The sequence below is a fragment of the Mytilus edulis genome, chromosome 10, assembly GCF_963676685.1.
Source record: "Mytilus edulis chromosome 10, xbMytEdul2.2, whole genome shotgun sequence".
NCBI lineage: Eukaryota > Metazoa > Mollusca > Bivalvia > Mytilida > Mytilidae > Mytilus > Mytilus edulis.
The window spans coordinates 8,124,865-8,141,065 of record NC_092353.1 but is presented as its reverse complement, the minus strand read 5'-3'; the positions used below and the strand labels follow the sequence as shown (position 1 = coordinate 8,141,065).

Sequence of the window (16,201 nt, the reverse complement as noted above, 5' to 3'; positions counted from 1 at the left end):
TAAATTGAAAGAATATACGGAAATGTCACCAATTTACACATGCTGCTCCAGACAAATTCTATTTGACCAATGTATATTGTGGTGAGATTAATCATTTTATTGAATCAGACTTTTTAAGCGGATGATGTTAACAAAGAATAGCTCAGATTGACTGGAGTTTACAATTGAATTTGCTTCTTTTAAGTTTGAAATGTTTATTATTGTAATGATTTTTTTTTTAACGAAGATTTTAATCTCAGCTACTGTTGGTCCTTCTAGCAGATTTAATAAGTGAAAATCTGATGTACGACCTGTTGTTTTCGTAATTTGAAGATTTGTAATTTCAGGGTAAATTAGGAGAACTCTTGCTGTCTTTGTCCTACCAGCCTGCCGTAGGACGTCTCACTGTGATAGTGATGAAAGCCAAAGATCTCAAGGCAAAAGATATAACTGGTGCTTCAGGTATAGACATCATCAGTCATTACTTTATATACAGTAAATTCAGAGGTTTTTGTAATACTTTGTTATTGTTATTACAAAGACTTTGAATGAAATGAATAGGTTTCACAAAAATGAAAGCTTGCACTTTACATTTTGATAGTTTCAAATATTTACATGTAGCATTTCCTAGAATTTCAACAGTTTTGTTAAAGTTTGGTGACCATTGAATAACAATAGCAATGATAAAAGAAAACAAAAATTTCTGAATTTTCAGTATTAATGATTTGTTCTATAGCTGAATTTGTGTACCTGTATTGAATAGGTATATAAATAGTGGTCCACAAATTAGTATATTTTGGATGTGTGTTAAGCTCTCATCTATGAAATAACTGTACTGAATTGTGATATAATCTTTAAGTTATCATAAGACACCTCAGAACTCATCAGCACTGAAATAAAAAAAAGTCAAAAAATCTAAATTCAAACCAATACAATTTTAGCTTTTATTCCATTATCCAAACAAATTGTAACTAATTTTTATTTTTGAAATGATTATAAAGATATAAGATGTGTTTGAAAATAGCTGGAATGATTATTGATATATAGGTGAAATTTAGACCAGAATGGCCACTATTGTGATACAATTTCGCACCGACATCACAAATGTTTGACAGAAACTATATATTTCCAGATAAAACACCATTCACTTATTCCAGTTTCAGTAAAAGGACAAAGCTGACTTGTGTAATGTGATGTCGTGAAGGCATATTTTTTCCCATTAAATCATCAGATAATTTTTTTACACAGAAATGGTGCTATGAAATGATAAACCTGATTCTTGTATTATTTAGTATTGTTTAAAAAGATCAAGTATGGCACATCAGGTGAGGAGAAAGTTAGGGGTCACATGGAATTATGGGTTTGCATGATAATATGATGGAATACAAACTTTATATGCAGATAAACTTTCATTTGATACTTATAGGTTTCAGGAATTGTATATGACTTGATATCAACTCTTATTAAATTTCAATATGATCAAGTGTTTTTTATATCCCATATTCCTTTCAATTATATACAAAACATATCATTTTCTGTCAGAAACAGAAAATGACCATATTAGGAGAACAACATTTAGAAGCCTATGTTGTGAGTAGCTGATGGTCATATCTCCCAACTCCCCAAACATTTCAAGTATTAATCACATGTTTACTTTGAAACTTGTTATTCAAATCCAAGATAATTAATTGCTTTAATTAAAAAAATTTGACTATGAAACATCTTTGAAATATGTGTTACCTTTATCTTTGAAAATTTCAACTCAATTTGCATTTTACTGTTTCTAAAACTTTATTCAATTATTATTTATTTTACTAATTCTTATGGTGTAATGTATCCTTATTCAAATATCAAAATATAAGTAGGCATCATAATACTCTGCAAATAGTAACATGTTGGCCAAAAAAGATATGTGTGGTACAAGGTTACACTGTATTATATAATCAATTAGTAGGTACTGGAAAGATTTATCTGCATATAAAGTTTTCATTCCATTTAAAGGATGTCCTTGAACCCCTCAACTTTGAACCACTGCTTCATACTACTATTTATTCTCCACTGCCTGCAGGTGGAAACTCTCTGTTTTCTTTGCCTCTTATTTCAATAAATTTATGAGTATTTGGTCATTGTATGAATTTTATACATATGTTTTTGGTATTAGTTTTATGACATTGGTACCTGTTAGTGTGGTATTTGGAAGATTTTTGTTACTTAAAAGACCATTTTACTATTACCAAAGATGATTCTGTTTTTGATTTATTTAAGTAAGGATGAAGACCTTGGGTAGGGGAGCGAACTCTTTTCAAACCTTATTTTTCTTCATGAAACTTGTGAAGGATTTAGTTGAAAATTAAAGCAAATTAGGATATTCTGTGATTCTTTGAAATTTAGAAGATATTTACCAAAATTGTTGTCAAAATTGATTTGAAAGAGTTCTGACTAATATTCTAAAAACAAAAGTGGGTATCAATTTTCGTGGATAGGCGAAAAATATATTTTCGTGGATATTTGATTTCTTGTTTATACCAATCTCTGCATATAAAGCATATAGAAAATTTACAATTCACTGAACATTTTAATTCGTGGTTAACCTGTACCAATGAAATCCATGAAAATTGGTATCCAACGAATATTAATGAATCCACAGTATAAGAGTTTCATGTCATTAAATATAGAATAAACCAAACTGATTAATATTACAGTAGATTGCAATTGGTATTCTTTTTTGTCCAATTTACAATAGCAGGGAACCATTTTGTCAAACTATGAGAGTTAATTGCTTTATTGAAACAAATGCAGAATCAACTTTTGTCATATGAATTGTGTAATTAAATTTTTTATTTGCCTCTACCCTGGTAATCCTTTCAAATAATTATTATCCAATAAACCCATACACAGAAGGATGTGGTAAGCTTACCAGAGATGAATTACCTCCCCTTTTCCATACAACGGTGGTATAATTAAAGTGTGATTTATTATTTACCATTAACAATAGCGGTGATAGCAGTATAATTGTTTGTTTGATAGCATTAAACCAGGAAGTTAAAACTAATTAAAAAAAAAGACAGAAGGAAGATTTGATTAATTTACAGGAGGCCTGAATGCCAAGTGATCATGCACAGAAGAATATGCCAAAATGACAGCACCAATACTAACTAAAAAAAACCAACATTTTTACAGATTGCATGTATTGACTATTAAAAAAGGAGTAGTTAAGGTTCATACATTATGATTGATAATGAGACAAATATCCACCATATAGATGTAATTCAGCAACTCAGTAATCCTTTTAAAACCTACCCAATGCATCTTCCAAAATACTTTTTTTCATATAAAGAAACAGATTTATGTACTGTAAATTCAGAAATTAATGTTTTTATCATTGCGAAAAAATGCTACAGGTTTATAATCGCAAAAATTTATAAACTTTCATTTCGAAAATTTCATGTTAAACCGGAAATGACAAAATTACAATTATAAATGCATGCCATTATTTCTGAATTTACAGTAATTTAGGTTTTTAAAAAAAAGAATGTCATCTTTTTTTTTTTAAATCAACTTAGGAAAAGAATTATTGACATATTTGAATTTTATTCATAGTATACTTAGTGAATTATCTCCCCTTAACATGTATTCAAAATGAAGGAAATTGAAGCAATGTTCAAAACATGCCTTTCCTCAAGCAATAATACTGATCTTTCCACATTTCTCTGATCAATGAAATCACAATTACAACCTTGATTGATTATGCTCACATCAAAATTTAGAATAAAAACACTTGCACCTAATTTATTTATCATCTTATAAACACTATGTGGTGATCTAAGTTAACCAATAAGTAGGAGGAGCCTGTTCAGTGGATGTCGTTTGTTAATGTGGTTCGTAAGTGTTTAGCCTTTCATGCTTTTTGTACAGATGAGACCTGTTCAGTGGATGTCGTTTGTTAATGTGGTTCTTAAGTGTTTTGCCTTTCATGCTTTTTGTACAGATGAGACCGGTGGTCTTCCTATTTGAATTCTTTTACACTAGTCATTTTGTATCCTTTACTATTTCCAAATATCAAGCAACATCATTTTGGCATTTGAATTGTTAGTTCAAAAGTTAGCACAGGCTACTTTTAAATCTATTTTCCAATCTTCTATGTTAAAAAAACATGTCTTGGAATTTCAGATGCAAAAAGAACAAAGAACAATTTAAAAAAAAAATAATCAAAGATTTAGATTTTAGATTTCTCTTGTTTTAATGTTCTTAGTAAGTTTTTTTAAACTTTCTTTATGTCTTACTTATTGTTTCCAATGCCCCTTAATGTATTGATTTGACGTCCAGACATTGTCAAGGTCATATTAATATGTTTTGCAGAGTATAATTAAGTTAAGGGATAATAGCATTGGAGACATTCTATTGTCTTTATTGATTGTTACATCCTAAAGTGGTTAAAAAATGACATTTAAGTTTATTGGGTATAAAGATTTGATTTCAGTGCTGTTGGTGCATCACATCAGTAAATAACAAAATCCATTGAAAAAAATACTGTAAATCAAATTGTTATTTTCTATTGGTGAAATAGATCCTTCCTAGAAACTATTTGGTTTACAGTATTAGATTTAGAGTAGCGTTTGAAAAGAAATATTCTGTATTTTGACATAAATAACAGCATTTATTTTTCACTTAACTTTATGAAGATAGATATGAAGATGTTTTGTAGACGGCAGGCAATTGTTACATCATAAATCATCAGATATTCTCTATGTTGTATGATTGTCTTGAAAGGGCAATCTTCTACAAAACGCTCTTATCAATAAATTGATTGTTAATATAATATAGGTTTTGTCATTGTTCGGTTTGAGAAAGGTCAATTACTGTCTAACAATGTAGGTGCAGGAATATTTTATAACTTTGTATTTGGAGCCTAATTGAAAATATGTCAATCATAGTGTATCATTATTCTGTCCATAAGGTTTGGTCAGCATCCAAAGGGTCATCTTAATGTCAATCATAGTATCATTATTCTGCCCACTAAGTTTGGTGGGAATCCAGAAGGTCATGTTAATTGGTTTCAGTCAGTTATGTAACATAATTGGTTATTAACTGTTTTCTAAGACAGATATTTGTAAAAGTGTCAGAACCATTACTCATGTATCCCTCATCAGCATGGTATCACTATTGTCACAAGATGATGCGATGTTTCATCAGCATTAATTTCCCTGACCGAAATCAGCATTTATTTAGAAATGTTCCATGGCTTCTTTTGTTTGTTTCTTTTCACTTAAAGATAAAATAGTATATAATATTTATTAAATACTGACAGATTTATTCTATTTTAAAGTTGATCGTGTTAAACGCCACACCATTATTTCAAACAGTTAACATGTTTTCTGAGATGTGAGCCTTAACTGCGTCATTTGTAAAAAGTCATTCTTTGTTGCATAATAAAAAATTGATAAATGACATCAAAATAATGTCTTTAAAGAGAATAATTTCCTTTAGATGCCCTTACAATATTGATATTTTATGATATTTCAAGACATAAATCTGTTGCATTGTTCCTTAGCATGTGAATAATAACAGGAAAATGAGGCAAAAACATTTGAGGACAGCAAAGCATCTTACAATTAGATAACATAATGTTTAAGGACAGCTGTTTACAACTCTGTTGGATAGTTATACCATTGGCAATCATACCACTGATCTTTGTTCATAGGTGGTAAATGGCAATCATCAACCACACATCCCTGTTCATTGGTGGTTGGTGGAGTGTTAAACATATTTACTTTCTAAAGCATTATGTCATTCAACTATTTATAAACTGTTTCTCAAGAAAGAACCATAAAATAAAAATATTGTATTTTTCAGGTCTGTAAAGATTGGGTTTCAAACATATATAATGGCTGTGAATTTAATATGTATAAGTGTGAATGTGTCTTATGATATGGTTATTAGGTGTTGCAATCTGAAACTATTTTCTGACTTTTTGTAGATCCCTATGTCAAGTTATGGCTGATGTATGGGAATGCTATGGTTATTAGGTGTTGTAATCTGAGAGTATTTTCTGACTTTTTGTAGATCCCTATGTCAAGTTATGGCTGATGTATGGGAATGCTAAGACAGAGAAGAAGAAAACGTCAATCAAAATGAGGACATTGAATCCAGTGTACAATGAATCGTTCATCTTTGAGATTCCATGGGAGAGGATTAGAGAGGCCACAATTGAAGTGACAGTCATGGACTTTGACAAAGTGGGACGTAATGAAATGATCGGCAAAGTTATGTTAGGTAGCAAAAGTGGACCTTTAGAATCTCGACATTGGAATGATATGATCACAAAACCACGACAGCAAGTGGCTCAGTGGCATCTGTTAAAAGACTGATTATTTCAGTGCCTCATCTTCATGCTTCACTGTGGCATATGTCAAAGATCTAACATCAGTTTGTCATTTATCTATATGTACTCTATGCAGAAACATATCTGCCAAGCTATATAATTATCTGCAGCAGCTTGAGAACAATTTCTGTCATAAAAAATGCCTAATTTTAGGTTTTCTGGTGAATGCAGAAAGTAATAATTTTATTGATATATTCCAAATTAAAATTTTTCATTTCTTTTTCCAAGTTCAATCAAGAAAATGTAAAAAAAAAGATGGATATTTATGTATTTTTATCATCTTACGACCAATCTGTAAAATTGAGTTGGAAAATCTCACTGATAATTTCCATTTGCATACTACAATTTTGTCTTTTATTTAGTTATGTTAACTACAATTGGGGAAAAAAGCACATTCATATGCACAAGTCTATCTTCCCCATTTTGCATCTTCTTTCTGTTGGTAATAATTCTGTAAATGACTTTTTGAATGCTGATTTATTTTTCATATTTTGTACCATGATACCATAAACATAACTTAAACTTCAGATTTCTCCAATACCACTGAATTTGTATGTTTGTCTCCGTATATATATTTTTATTCAATTATTGTAAAAATAATTAAAAACAATTTTTCCAAGCATTGTAATTGAAGCATTGTATAGAGTTCATTATCACATAGAGTAAAAACCATATGTCTTACTAATGATTTTTAGGAAAATTTCATTTTTGATAAGAAGGTAAAGCTCCTATAAGGATTCCAGTTAATAATGGAAGGATCAATGGAGACTTCTGGAAATGATTTTGGTTGATATTTGAAACCTATAGAGTCTCATTTAATTAAGTTATTAAATTGTTTTGCTTTCAGTATAGGTTAATTTTACTTGTCTTCTTGATGATTAGTATTATGCCTCCATAGCTAAATGAACATTAGTTCTCAATATCAATCTTGTGTCAATGTCTTATCAACCACTCACCAGAAATCTGTCTATTAATTAAGGTATAAAGCCATGGCTAATAGTAAACAATAACATTTTGATGTAGAGGCAATAAAGGCAATAATTGTAGTAACGCTCTAAGGATGTGCACAAACTATAAAAAATGAAGATGTGGTATATGATTACCGATGAGACATCTCTCCAATAGACTAAATGACACAGAAATTAAAAGCTATAGGTCATACTGCATAGTCTGCTATAAAGGGGCCCAAAATCACAAAATTGGCTCTTAAATTAATGTACAAAAAATTGAAGGAAAAACAAAACAGTAACAAACGACAACCACTAAATGACAAGTTTCTGACTTGGGACAGGCACATACATAGAAGTCACAAACAAATGCACTGTTAATAAGAATTCTATAATACCCACATTTGGTTGTATGACTCACCCCAAGACTTTGGAAACATGTGTCAAATTAAGGACAAAGTTATCCTCAATTTACCTGTTTATATAGTAAGATTTCTACTTTAATTATGAAAGGATTTACTGTTTGCAAAGTAAGATTTGTATAATATTTATGTGAGGATGAGCTGTTTATATAGTAAGATGTCTATTATGTATAAAAGGATGATTTATTTGTAAAGTAAGAATTCAATGATATGTATAAAAGCTTGATCTGTTTGTATAGTAAGAGGATATTTTATGAAAGGATATTTTTAAGTTGGACATTTTTATAAATGTTTGTTATGAATAATTATGTTTCAAAATCTATAAATAGTTTTCTATTCATATTTGAAGGGAGTTGAACTTCCAGATTTCGTGTTTGTATTCAGTGTTTTTCTTCTATACATGTTTAATTTTTATTAATTTTATGGATTATAGCTCTTGTGAAAATAAAAAATGTTGAATTTGAGTATTAATGTAAATTTTTGTTGAATCACTATAAATGAAAATATATATAAATATATATACTATGTTACAGGCATTGATTTCAGCATATTTTCTTCTAAATATTCTACAGATGAGACTTGACATTTTTTTTTCAAATGAAGAAAGTGATCTATAAAGATTGTACTTAATTTTATGTAACAGAGTGACCAATAGGGGAAAATATCTTTGCAATCAAAATCATTCTACAATTTAGTATGTTCATGATGCAGTTTGTTTGAAATGCAAATTAATGTGTATGCAATTGAAATAGAATTCTAATTTAATGTGAAACATAATTTTTGATTTGATCATGTCTCTTGTTGTTAAAACATTTCTCTTGTTGTCTGTTAAAGTAAAACTATGTCCCATAATTGAAGTCAACATTTCATGGATAATTCAAATGTTTTATTTGAAAAGTGTTTTAGTGCATGTATTACATTAGAAAAGTTACCGTCAATTTAGGGGTAGACAATCACAAATCTCTAATTAATCCAAAGACAGGACTGTTATTTTATTATGCTTCTCAAGTGAAAAATACAGTGGACATTTTTTTATTTTAAAAAGAGTTTGTTAAAAATTTAAGTAAAAAAATAGAAGTATGCAAGACAAAATTTGTATTCTCTTTCCTCAAATAGAATAAAATGGTTTGATAATATAACTTATTGATCCATCTTACAATGGTATGAGAAATGTCGTCTTTTATGGACAAGATGAGGGAAATGTTTGTATCAATAGATAGTAAGACTGGACTGACATGTGTTACCCTTGTATGAAAATAGATATCTTCAGTATAAAAAAATGTTACGGTTTACAAGAAAATATTCCTTACAACTCAAAAATAATATATATATAACTGTGGTTTTGACTAATTGACAGTTTTCTCCTCTTAAATTATCAACTGTATTTAATACCATTATGTTTGTATTTATAATAAGTTAAACTGACTATTAATAGATGTACAAAATCAATGCTATATATATATAATTACTTTAGTTTAATATTTTGACTGTGATCCGCCTTGATCTAAAGGATAACCGTTTTGTTTTATTCATTTGTTAAATCTTTTCACTATCAGATGCAAAATAAATTGTCCTTAATTGTATGAAGTTTTATTTTTTACCTGTTAAATGATTTTGAGTCAGGCTCATCTATTCTAACAGTCTCTTAGAGTTTAACAAAGATCATAATGTGGACCCTGTAATACTATCACTGTCATAGAGACCTTTACCTCTCCAATTTGTTTCATCACATTGAAAGACATTTTTGTCTCACCACAACAAAGTTTCAATGGCAAAACGTAGTGTGTTGTTTTCAAGCAGTGGGGTCAACAGTGTATAAGTTTGTGATTATATCAGTGTAAGGGGAAATCACTAGATGTTAGGTCAATGATATTTGGTAGTTGTTTTATCATTGCAATGGAGATTATTTGGCCCTTCCCCTCAGTCATGGTCTGTTTACTTGAAAAATAAACAAGTTTCAAAGCTTGTGATTATGTCAGTTTAAGATGAACCATTTATGGTAAGTCGATGATGATTTGGTGTTTAGTTGCATTAGCATTGGCATTGGCACATCACATTTCCATGAATAATAGTTGGCACCTCCCCCTCAGTCAAGGTCTATTCACTTGAATCTTAGCATAGTTCACATGTTACCCTCACCAGAGTGGCGTCGACCAAGTGGTTTAAATAGTTATCAAAGGTACCAGGATTATAATTTAGTACGCCAGATGCGCATTTCGTCTTCATAAGACTCATCAGTGACGCTCATATCGAAATATTTATACAGCCAAACAACTACAAAGTTGAAGAGCATTGAGAATCCAAAATTCCAAACAGTTGTGCCAAATACGGCTATGGTAATATATGCCTGGTATGAGAAAATCCTTAGTTTTCGAAAAATTCAAAGTTTAGTAAACAGGAAATTTATAAAAATGACCACATTATTGATATTCATGTCAACACCGAAATGTTGACTACTGGGCTGGAGGCTTGAAAGTGAGGCTTGAAAGAAGTGGAAGTGAAAAATTTTACGAGAGAAATTTAGAGAAATTGTTTTAAGTTTGGCATCTTATTTAATGCACATTGTATAAAACTTGTACAGCACATATACATACACATTGAGACAAACAAAACAAAACTTGTATTAATCCAGTTTTTCCCAAAACAAAAAAAAAACATAAATATATTTCATATTGACCGCCATTTTTTATTTTTGTCTTGAATTTTTTTTTTTTTTTTTTTCTGTCTTATTTATTTTCCCCGTTGTTCATATTAATATTTTTTCAGTTGTCTTGTTTCATATTTATAAAATAAACGTTTGGGCTCGCATTTCGGGTGATAATCCGGAAGCTTATTATTATTACAAAGTCTTTAAAAGAAAACAACCTACCTGTATGTCATTGATAAAGCTGAAAAAGAGCGCTAGCAGGCCAATTCCAACACCAGAAGGGCCACAAAAGTACAAACCAGTTCTGTTGAGTGATAGCATTGGGGCCAAAATACAAAAACAAAAATTTCATCAGCAGCATAGAGAAATTAGTTTTTGGTGTGAAGGAGGTCGCAACGTTAACTCAGCAGTGTCTTGGCTAGAAGACAACTTAGAAACAGAGCTACAACTCATAGATAGGAATATCTGGTTATACATTCTTATTGGTACCTGTGATTTTACTGAACTGAATAAAAGAACAAGACAGATCAAAATACGGTACCAAGATACACAGGATATTGTTGAACATCTTACTACAAAATACAGGGAAATAATAAAACAACTCGAAAAGCTCTCTCCACATAGTAAATATACTATCCTTGAAATCCCATTCTTTTCCATTGTTGAGTGGAATAAAATTCAGAAGTCAAAGAAAAAGGACCAAAATTACAAATTGAAAGATACGGAGGAAAAAGAACAACAAGACGAAGACCATACATTAGAACATCAAATCATAGAGGTCAACAAAGCCATCAAAAATATAAATTTAGAAAGTCAACATCATCCTTCTAGTCTTAACAGTGACCTGTATAGAACGTCTAACAGGCAAGCAAGAAAATATAAAGGTGAAGGAGAAAGTAGCAGACACGCCGGCGACGTCAAAAGCAGGCGCCTTTACAACATCAGTTTGTTATATGACGGGATTCATCCTAACGACCATCTAGCCCGTGCTTGGTTAATGAAGTTCACTCTTCAGACTATCAAAGATTGCTGGATAATAGAAAAACAAGGGGAAGAAAAAGAAAAGGATCTGAATAACAACTAGAGGATAAAAAAAACAAAAAAACAACAAAATCATTATAGTGATCAGGACAACAAAATTTAAGGTCAGCGTGGGACTCCGCGCTATACCACTAATTACAGTTTTCCAGATACTGAGTATCAGGTCAGTGTGGGACTCCGCGCTATACCATTTGGCTCAACTGGATAACTTTGTTTAGATCTCTGTCCTGAAACCTATAATAAAAAGTCCATTGCAATAACCAGCATATCCGAATATATATTTAAAAAGTCAGGATATAGGATTCAGAGAACATAACAATATTTAAAAATCTGCTACACCATACATAGTAGCTTACCATCCACAATCAGGGTTAGGTCAGCGTGGGATTCCGCGCTACACCACTATACCTCTGTGGATAACCATATATAGATATTAAAAGTAGACTGAATTCTATGAGTTACTGATTAGTTAAAGAGAATAAAAAAAAAATCCAATATATATCCAACAACAAAACAATATATTGATAAAATAGACAAAAAAAAATATCAGAAAGTATGGAATTAAGGAAATTTAGGAAAACAGCCTCAACAGGAGATCTTCAACCATCAACAATTAACACCAGGCTGTATACCTTAAATAAAGAGAAAGCCCTCCAAAAAAAATCAGATGCCTGCCAGAAACAACATTTAAAATACGAACTTAAGGCAGGAAATAATTTCGTTGTAGAAATGAGTGCAGGAGCATATGAAATACTAAAAGGAGAAATACACAAAATACTGAACTCTACAGATGAAAACAGCCTTGCCGTAGTACAAAAACAAGATGGAGTCGAGGAGGCAGGTTTAACAGTTGACTCATGCTACCGAGTATATAACAGGAAACAAAATGGACAAGCCGGCAGCGTATTGAAATTCTCCATTAATCTATACCATACCAGCTGTTCAATGAACGTTAATGGAAAGAGAGTAGATATATTTATCAATGACATTTTTGATAAACTATGTGAAAAAATTAGAAAGGAATATTGCGAGGTACAATTACTTAACAACAGTATTCATACCTGCATATCTCAAATGAAGAAGTACTCTTCAAAAGTGATACAAAAGTCTATAACAAACAGCGACAATAGGCAGGGTAGTCATCAAAAAGACAATGAAACTAGTTTGAATATATACAATAGAAACAACCAGAATGTAGAATTACAAGGAGCTGAATCAGACACAAGTATATGTCCATCCTGCAGAAAATATGTAGAAGATGGGATAGGCTGCGATAGGTGTGACTACTGGTACCACTATGAGTGTGAAAACATCTCGAAGAATATAGGCAGTGAAGAGCTAAAACATATAGAATACATATGCAGATTCTGCAATGACGACATGCTATATGAGAGCAGAAATTACATGGAGTGCGATGAAGAACAACATAATCCTCCAGAAGATTCAAGCACAGATGTAGAGACTTATCAAATACATAATATAGAGAGTATACAGGAAATTCAAGATCAGAGCTTAGAAAATAATAATACAGAGAACATCAAGGAAATATTGATAGAGGAAAAGGAAGCCATAAAAACTTTGAATCCTGATGACCAAAATGAAGATCAGAAAATGCTTCCAGAAGCAACAGAAGATGAGACTCTGGTCAAAAGGGTAATATCACCAATTCAACCCATAATAAAAATGGATACAAAATCCCAAGAGAAGAAAGCATCAGGACAATCATATGAGAATAGTCAGAACATCGACAAAACATCAATGCAATCCACAGACAAGAAAAAGGGGTCCAAATCATCAACTGGGACAAAAAGATCAGATAAAGATGAAATTATAGTCTCCCAAAAGACCAGGATACTGAATCTTGAAAACGAAATTAAACACATGAGAACTGTTATAGAGACAATCAAAACGCAAAATGATCAACCAAATCAAAACCAGACAAGAACTGATAATACAACCAGGATTGATAATAACCAACAAGAATGGATGGCGCATAACAACATGAGAGAAATGCTGCTTGAACATCGATTAAGAGCAATTGAAGCCCAAATGACGCAAAATATGTGTATTCAAACAGCACTCACAACTCAAATTGCGCTACAGGTCAAAAACCATCCTCCTACAAATCCATATATGTGTACAGGAAATTTTCCATCTCACCCACACTTGATGAATCATGGGATACCACAATATACACATACAGCATACACAAACCAATATGTGCCAACGACAAACATACCAATGTATATGCCAACTGGTACAATCAATATGCTATGCCAACTGAGATGCATAATCCATATACTATGCCAACTGGGATGCAGATGCAAGGTCCATATACTATGCCAACTGGGAGGCAGATGCAAAGTTCATATACTATACCAACATATTGTATCATCAACAGACATCAGGAGTTTATATACCAACTGCTCCATTTGAAGTACTGCAAAGACAACAAGGGCAATATCAACACCACAACTTGTCAAATACACATATCAATCCAAACATAGGGCAACAGAATCAACGAAGAATGAATGCAACAAGCCATCCATTGAATCCTGAGCCTATACAACAGACAACAAAACCAGGACTCCTGCCACATCCTCAAAATTACAACAAGAATATGAATCATACAGGTCAACAAAACCAAAAAAATGCAGTAAGAGCTAACACAATACAAAAGCAGCAGAACATCAATACTCAAAGAGAGAGAGATAGGGATATCTCTATAAAAAGATAAATAAAAACCCTTGACAGGAGAACACACAATCAAGGATTAACTGGCACGCTCGACCGAAGCCAGAGGATGGATACACATAATGAAATAAATATACCATCACAGGATATTGAAAAACATCAAAATACCCTGACAGAACACTTGTCTTGTACACATCCAACATCTGACAACCTAAAAGAACAGACAATCAATGACACCAGTGAAACAGATAAAGAGCAGGGAAATTTTCGTGTACTAGCCCAAGAAAGCCGCCCGCCAGATCAGGAACAAGCTGCAGGAAAGGTAAAGATTCTAATCCAACAATAGAGATTATCACAAACAACATTGAAGGATTAAAAACAAATATTACATTCTTACATTCTTTAGACCTGTCAAAATCAATAGTATGTCTTCAAGAGCACTTCTTATGGGATTTTCAAATTAGAGAAATTAAAAACATACTGCCAGATATGGAAAATCATACAAGATGTTCGGATACCAATGACCCAATAGACAGTTTTAAACTTCCTAAAGGCAAAGCTGGAGTCTCCATATTATGGCCAAATGCATGGACTAACAGCATTAAAAAGCTAAAAGATGGCAATGAAAGAGTAATTGCAATACTAATAACAGCCTCACAAGAACTATGTATTATAAATGCATACATGCCAACTTGCAATACAGACTCCCAATTTGAATATACAGAATGTTTGGATATAATATATGATATCATACAAAAGTATCAGGAGACTCATAAAGTTATACTTTGTGGAGATTTGAATGGGACACTCTTATCTACGAGAAGTAACAAACATGACAAGATGCTGAAGAACTTTGTGGCAGAAATGGGTTTATCAACAGGACAAGATATATGCGAAAAGCACTCATTTTTCCATCATGCTTGGTCATCTTCATCACAAATTGACTATATACTAGTTCAAGACAAAAAACTAGTACTAAACTACACTATAGATGAAAAATCCAGTATCAATCTGTCAGCAAATACCTCAGTCAGAGTCATTATAACAATAGACATACCAGCAAAAGTGAAATCTGCAAATAAAAACAGAAAAGCTAAGTATAAGTTACAATGGGACCAAATGGATACAAACCAATACAACAGGCTCATACAACAGGATATAACTGCAATAGTGGATGAAAATAACATTAACACACAGGTTGATATTCTAACAAATAGCCTTGTAAGAGCAGGAAATATTACAATTCCAACAAAACTCCTGCAACTTAAGGGTCCAAAATGGAAAGCATCCCCAGAAGTTCAAATACTTATAAAATCTTGCAGAAATATATACAAACAGTGGCAAGAAGCTGGTAAACAGAAAGAACATCCATTAGCTACAACACTTAAGCTGGAGAAGAGAAAATTGCGTAGCAAAGTAAGAATGGAACAAGCTGTCAGTAGACAAAGTTTATATCAACAGATAATGGACAACCCAAATACCCAACTTTTCTATAGACTAATCAATAGGAACCGTAGCAGCCAACAAACTTCTACAAACTGCTTAAAAATCAATGGGGAATTGAATTTCATACCAGAAGATCAAAGAAGAAGTTTTGCGTCCTACTATGAGGACCTGAGTGTCCCAAAGGAAGAGTTATTTGACAATAACTATCTCAACCTATGTAAAATCAGACAGCAGCTATATGAACAAGCAATGGACCAAAGTACTGTGGAACCAGAACTCTTTACAGATACAGAAGTCATGAAAGCAATAGATGAGCTTAATACCAAAAAAAGTGCTGATGAATTTGGGATATCAGCTGAACATCTAAAGTACTCCAAAACTACTATTACCCCTGCATTAACATCAATTTTTAACAACATCCTACTGAATAAAGCAGTACCAACAGCATTTACTTTTGGCCTACTTACTCCAGTACTGAAAAAACAAAAAGATCCAACTATCATGGGGAACTATCGTGGTATAACAGTCACAGCTACTATTGGAAAAACCTTTGAATATGCTTTTATAGGAAAACTAAATCTAAAATCAAAAACATTGCTACAGTTCGGATTTACAGAAGGATTGTCACCAATAATGTCAAGTC

The 16,201-nt window shown here is 31.8% G+C and overlaps 1 protein-coding gene across 19 annotated transcripts in view; it reads left to right on the top strand.

The window, feature by feature from the left end:
• LOC139493299 (synaptotagmin-7-like) overlaps positions 1–9,313 on the top strand; it is a 151,160-nt gene extending 141,847 nt beyond the window's left edge. For 11 of the 19 annotated variants that reach the window (XM_071281567.1, XM_071281561.1, XM_071281566.1 and 8 more), the window contains 2 exons: positions 327–441; positions 6,043–9,313. In XM_071281567.1, the coding sequence (XP_071137668.1) occupies positions 327–441; positions 6,043–6,347 (420 nt within the window). In that variant the 3' untranslated portion in view covers positions 6,348–9,313. Of the gene's footprint in view, positions 1–326; positions 442–1,271; positions 1,305–5,956 lie in introns of all 19 variants that reach the window. The other 8 variants (XM_071281555.1, XM_071281560.1, XM_071281554.1 and 5 more) reach the window with 2 other exon arrangements.
• The last annotated feature ends 6,888 nt before the right edge of the window (positions 9,314–16,201 follow it).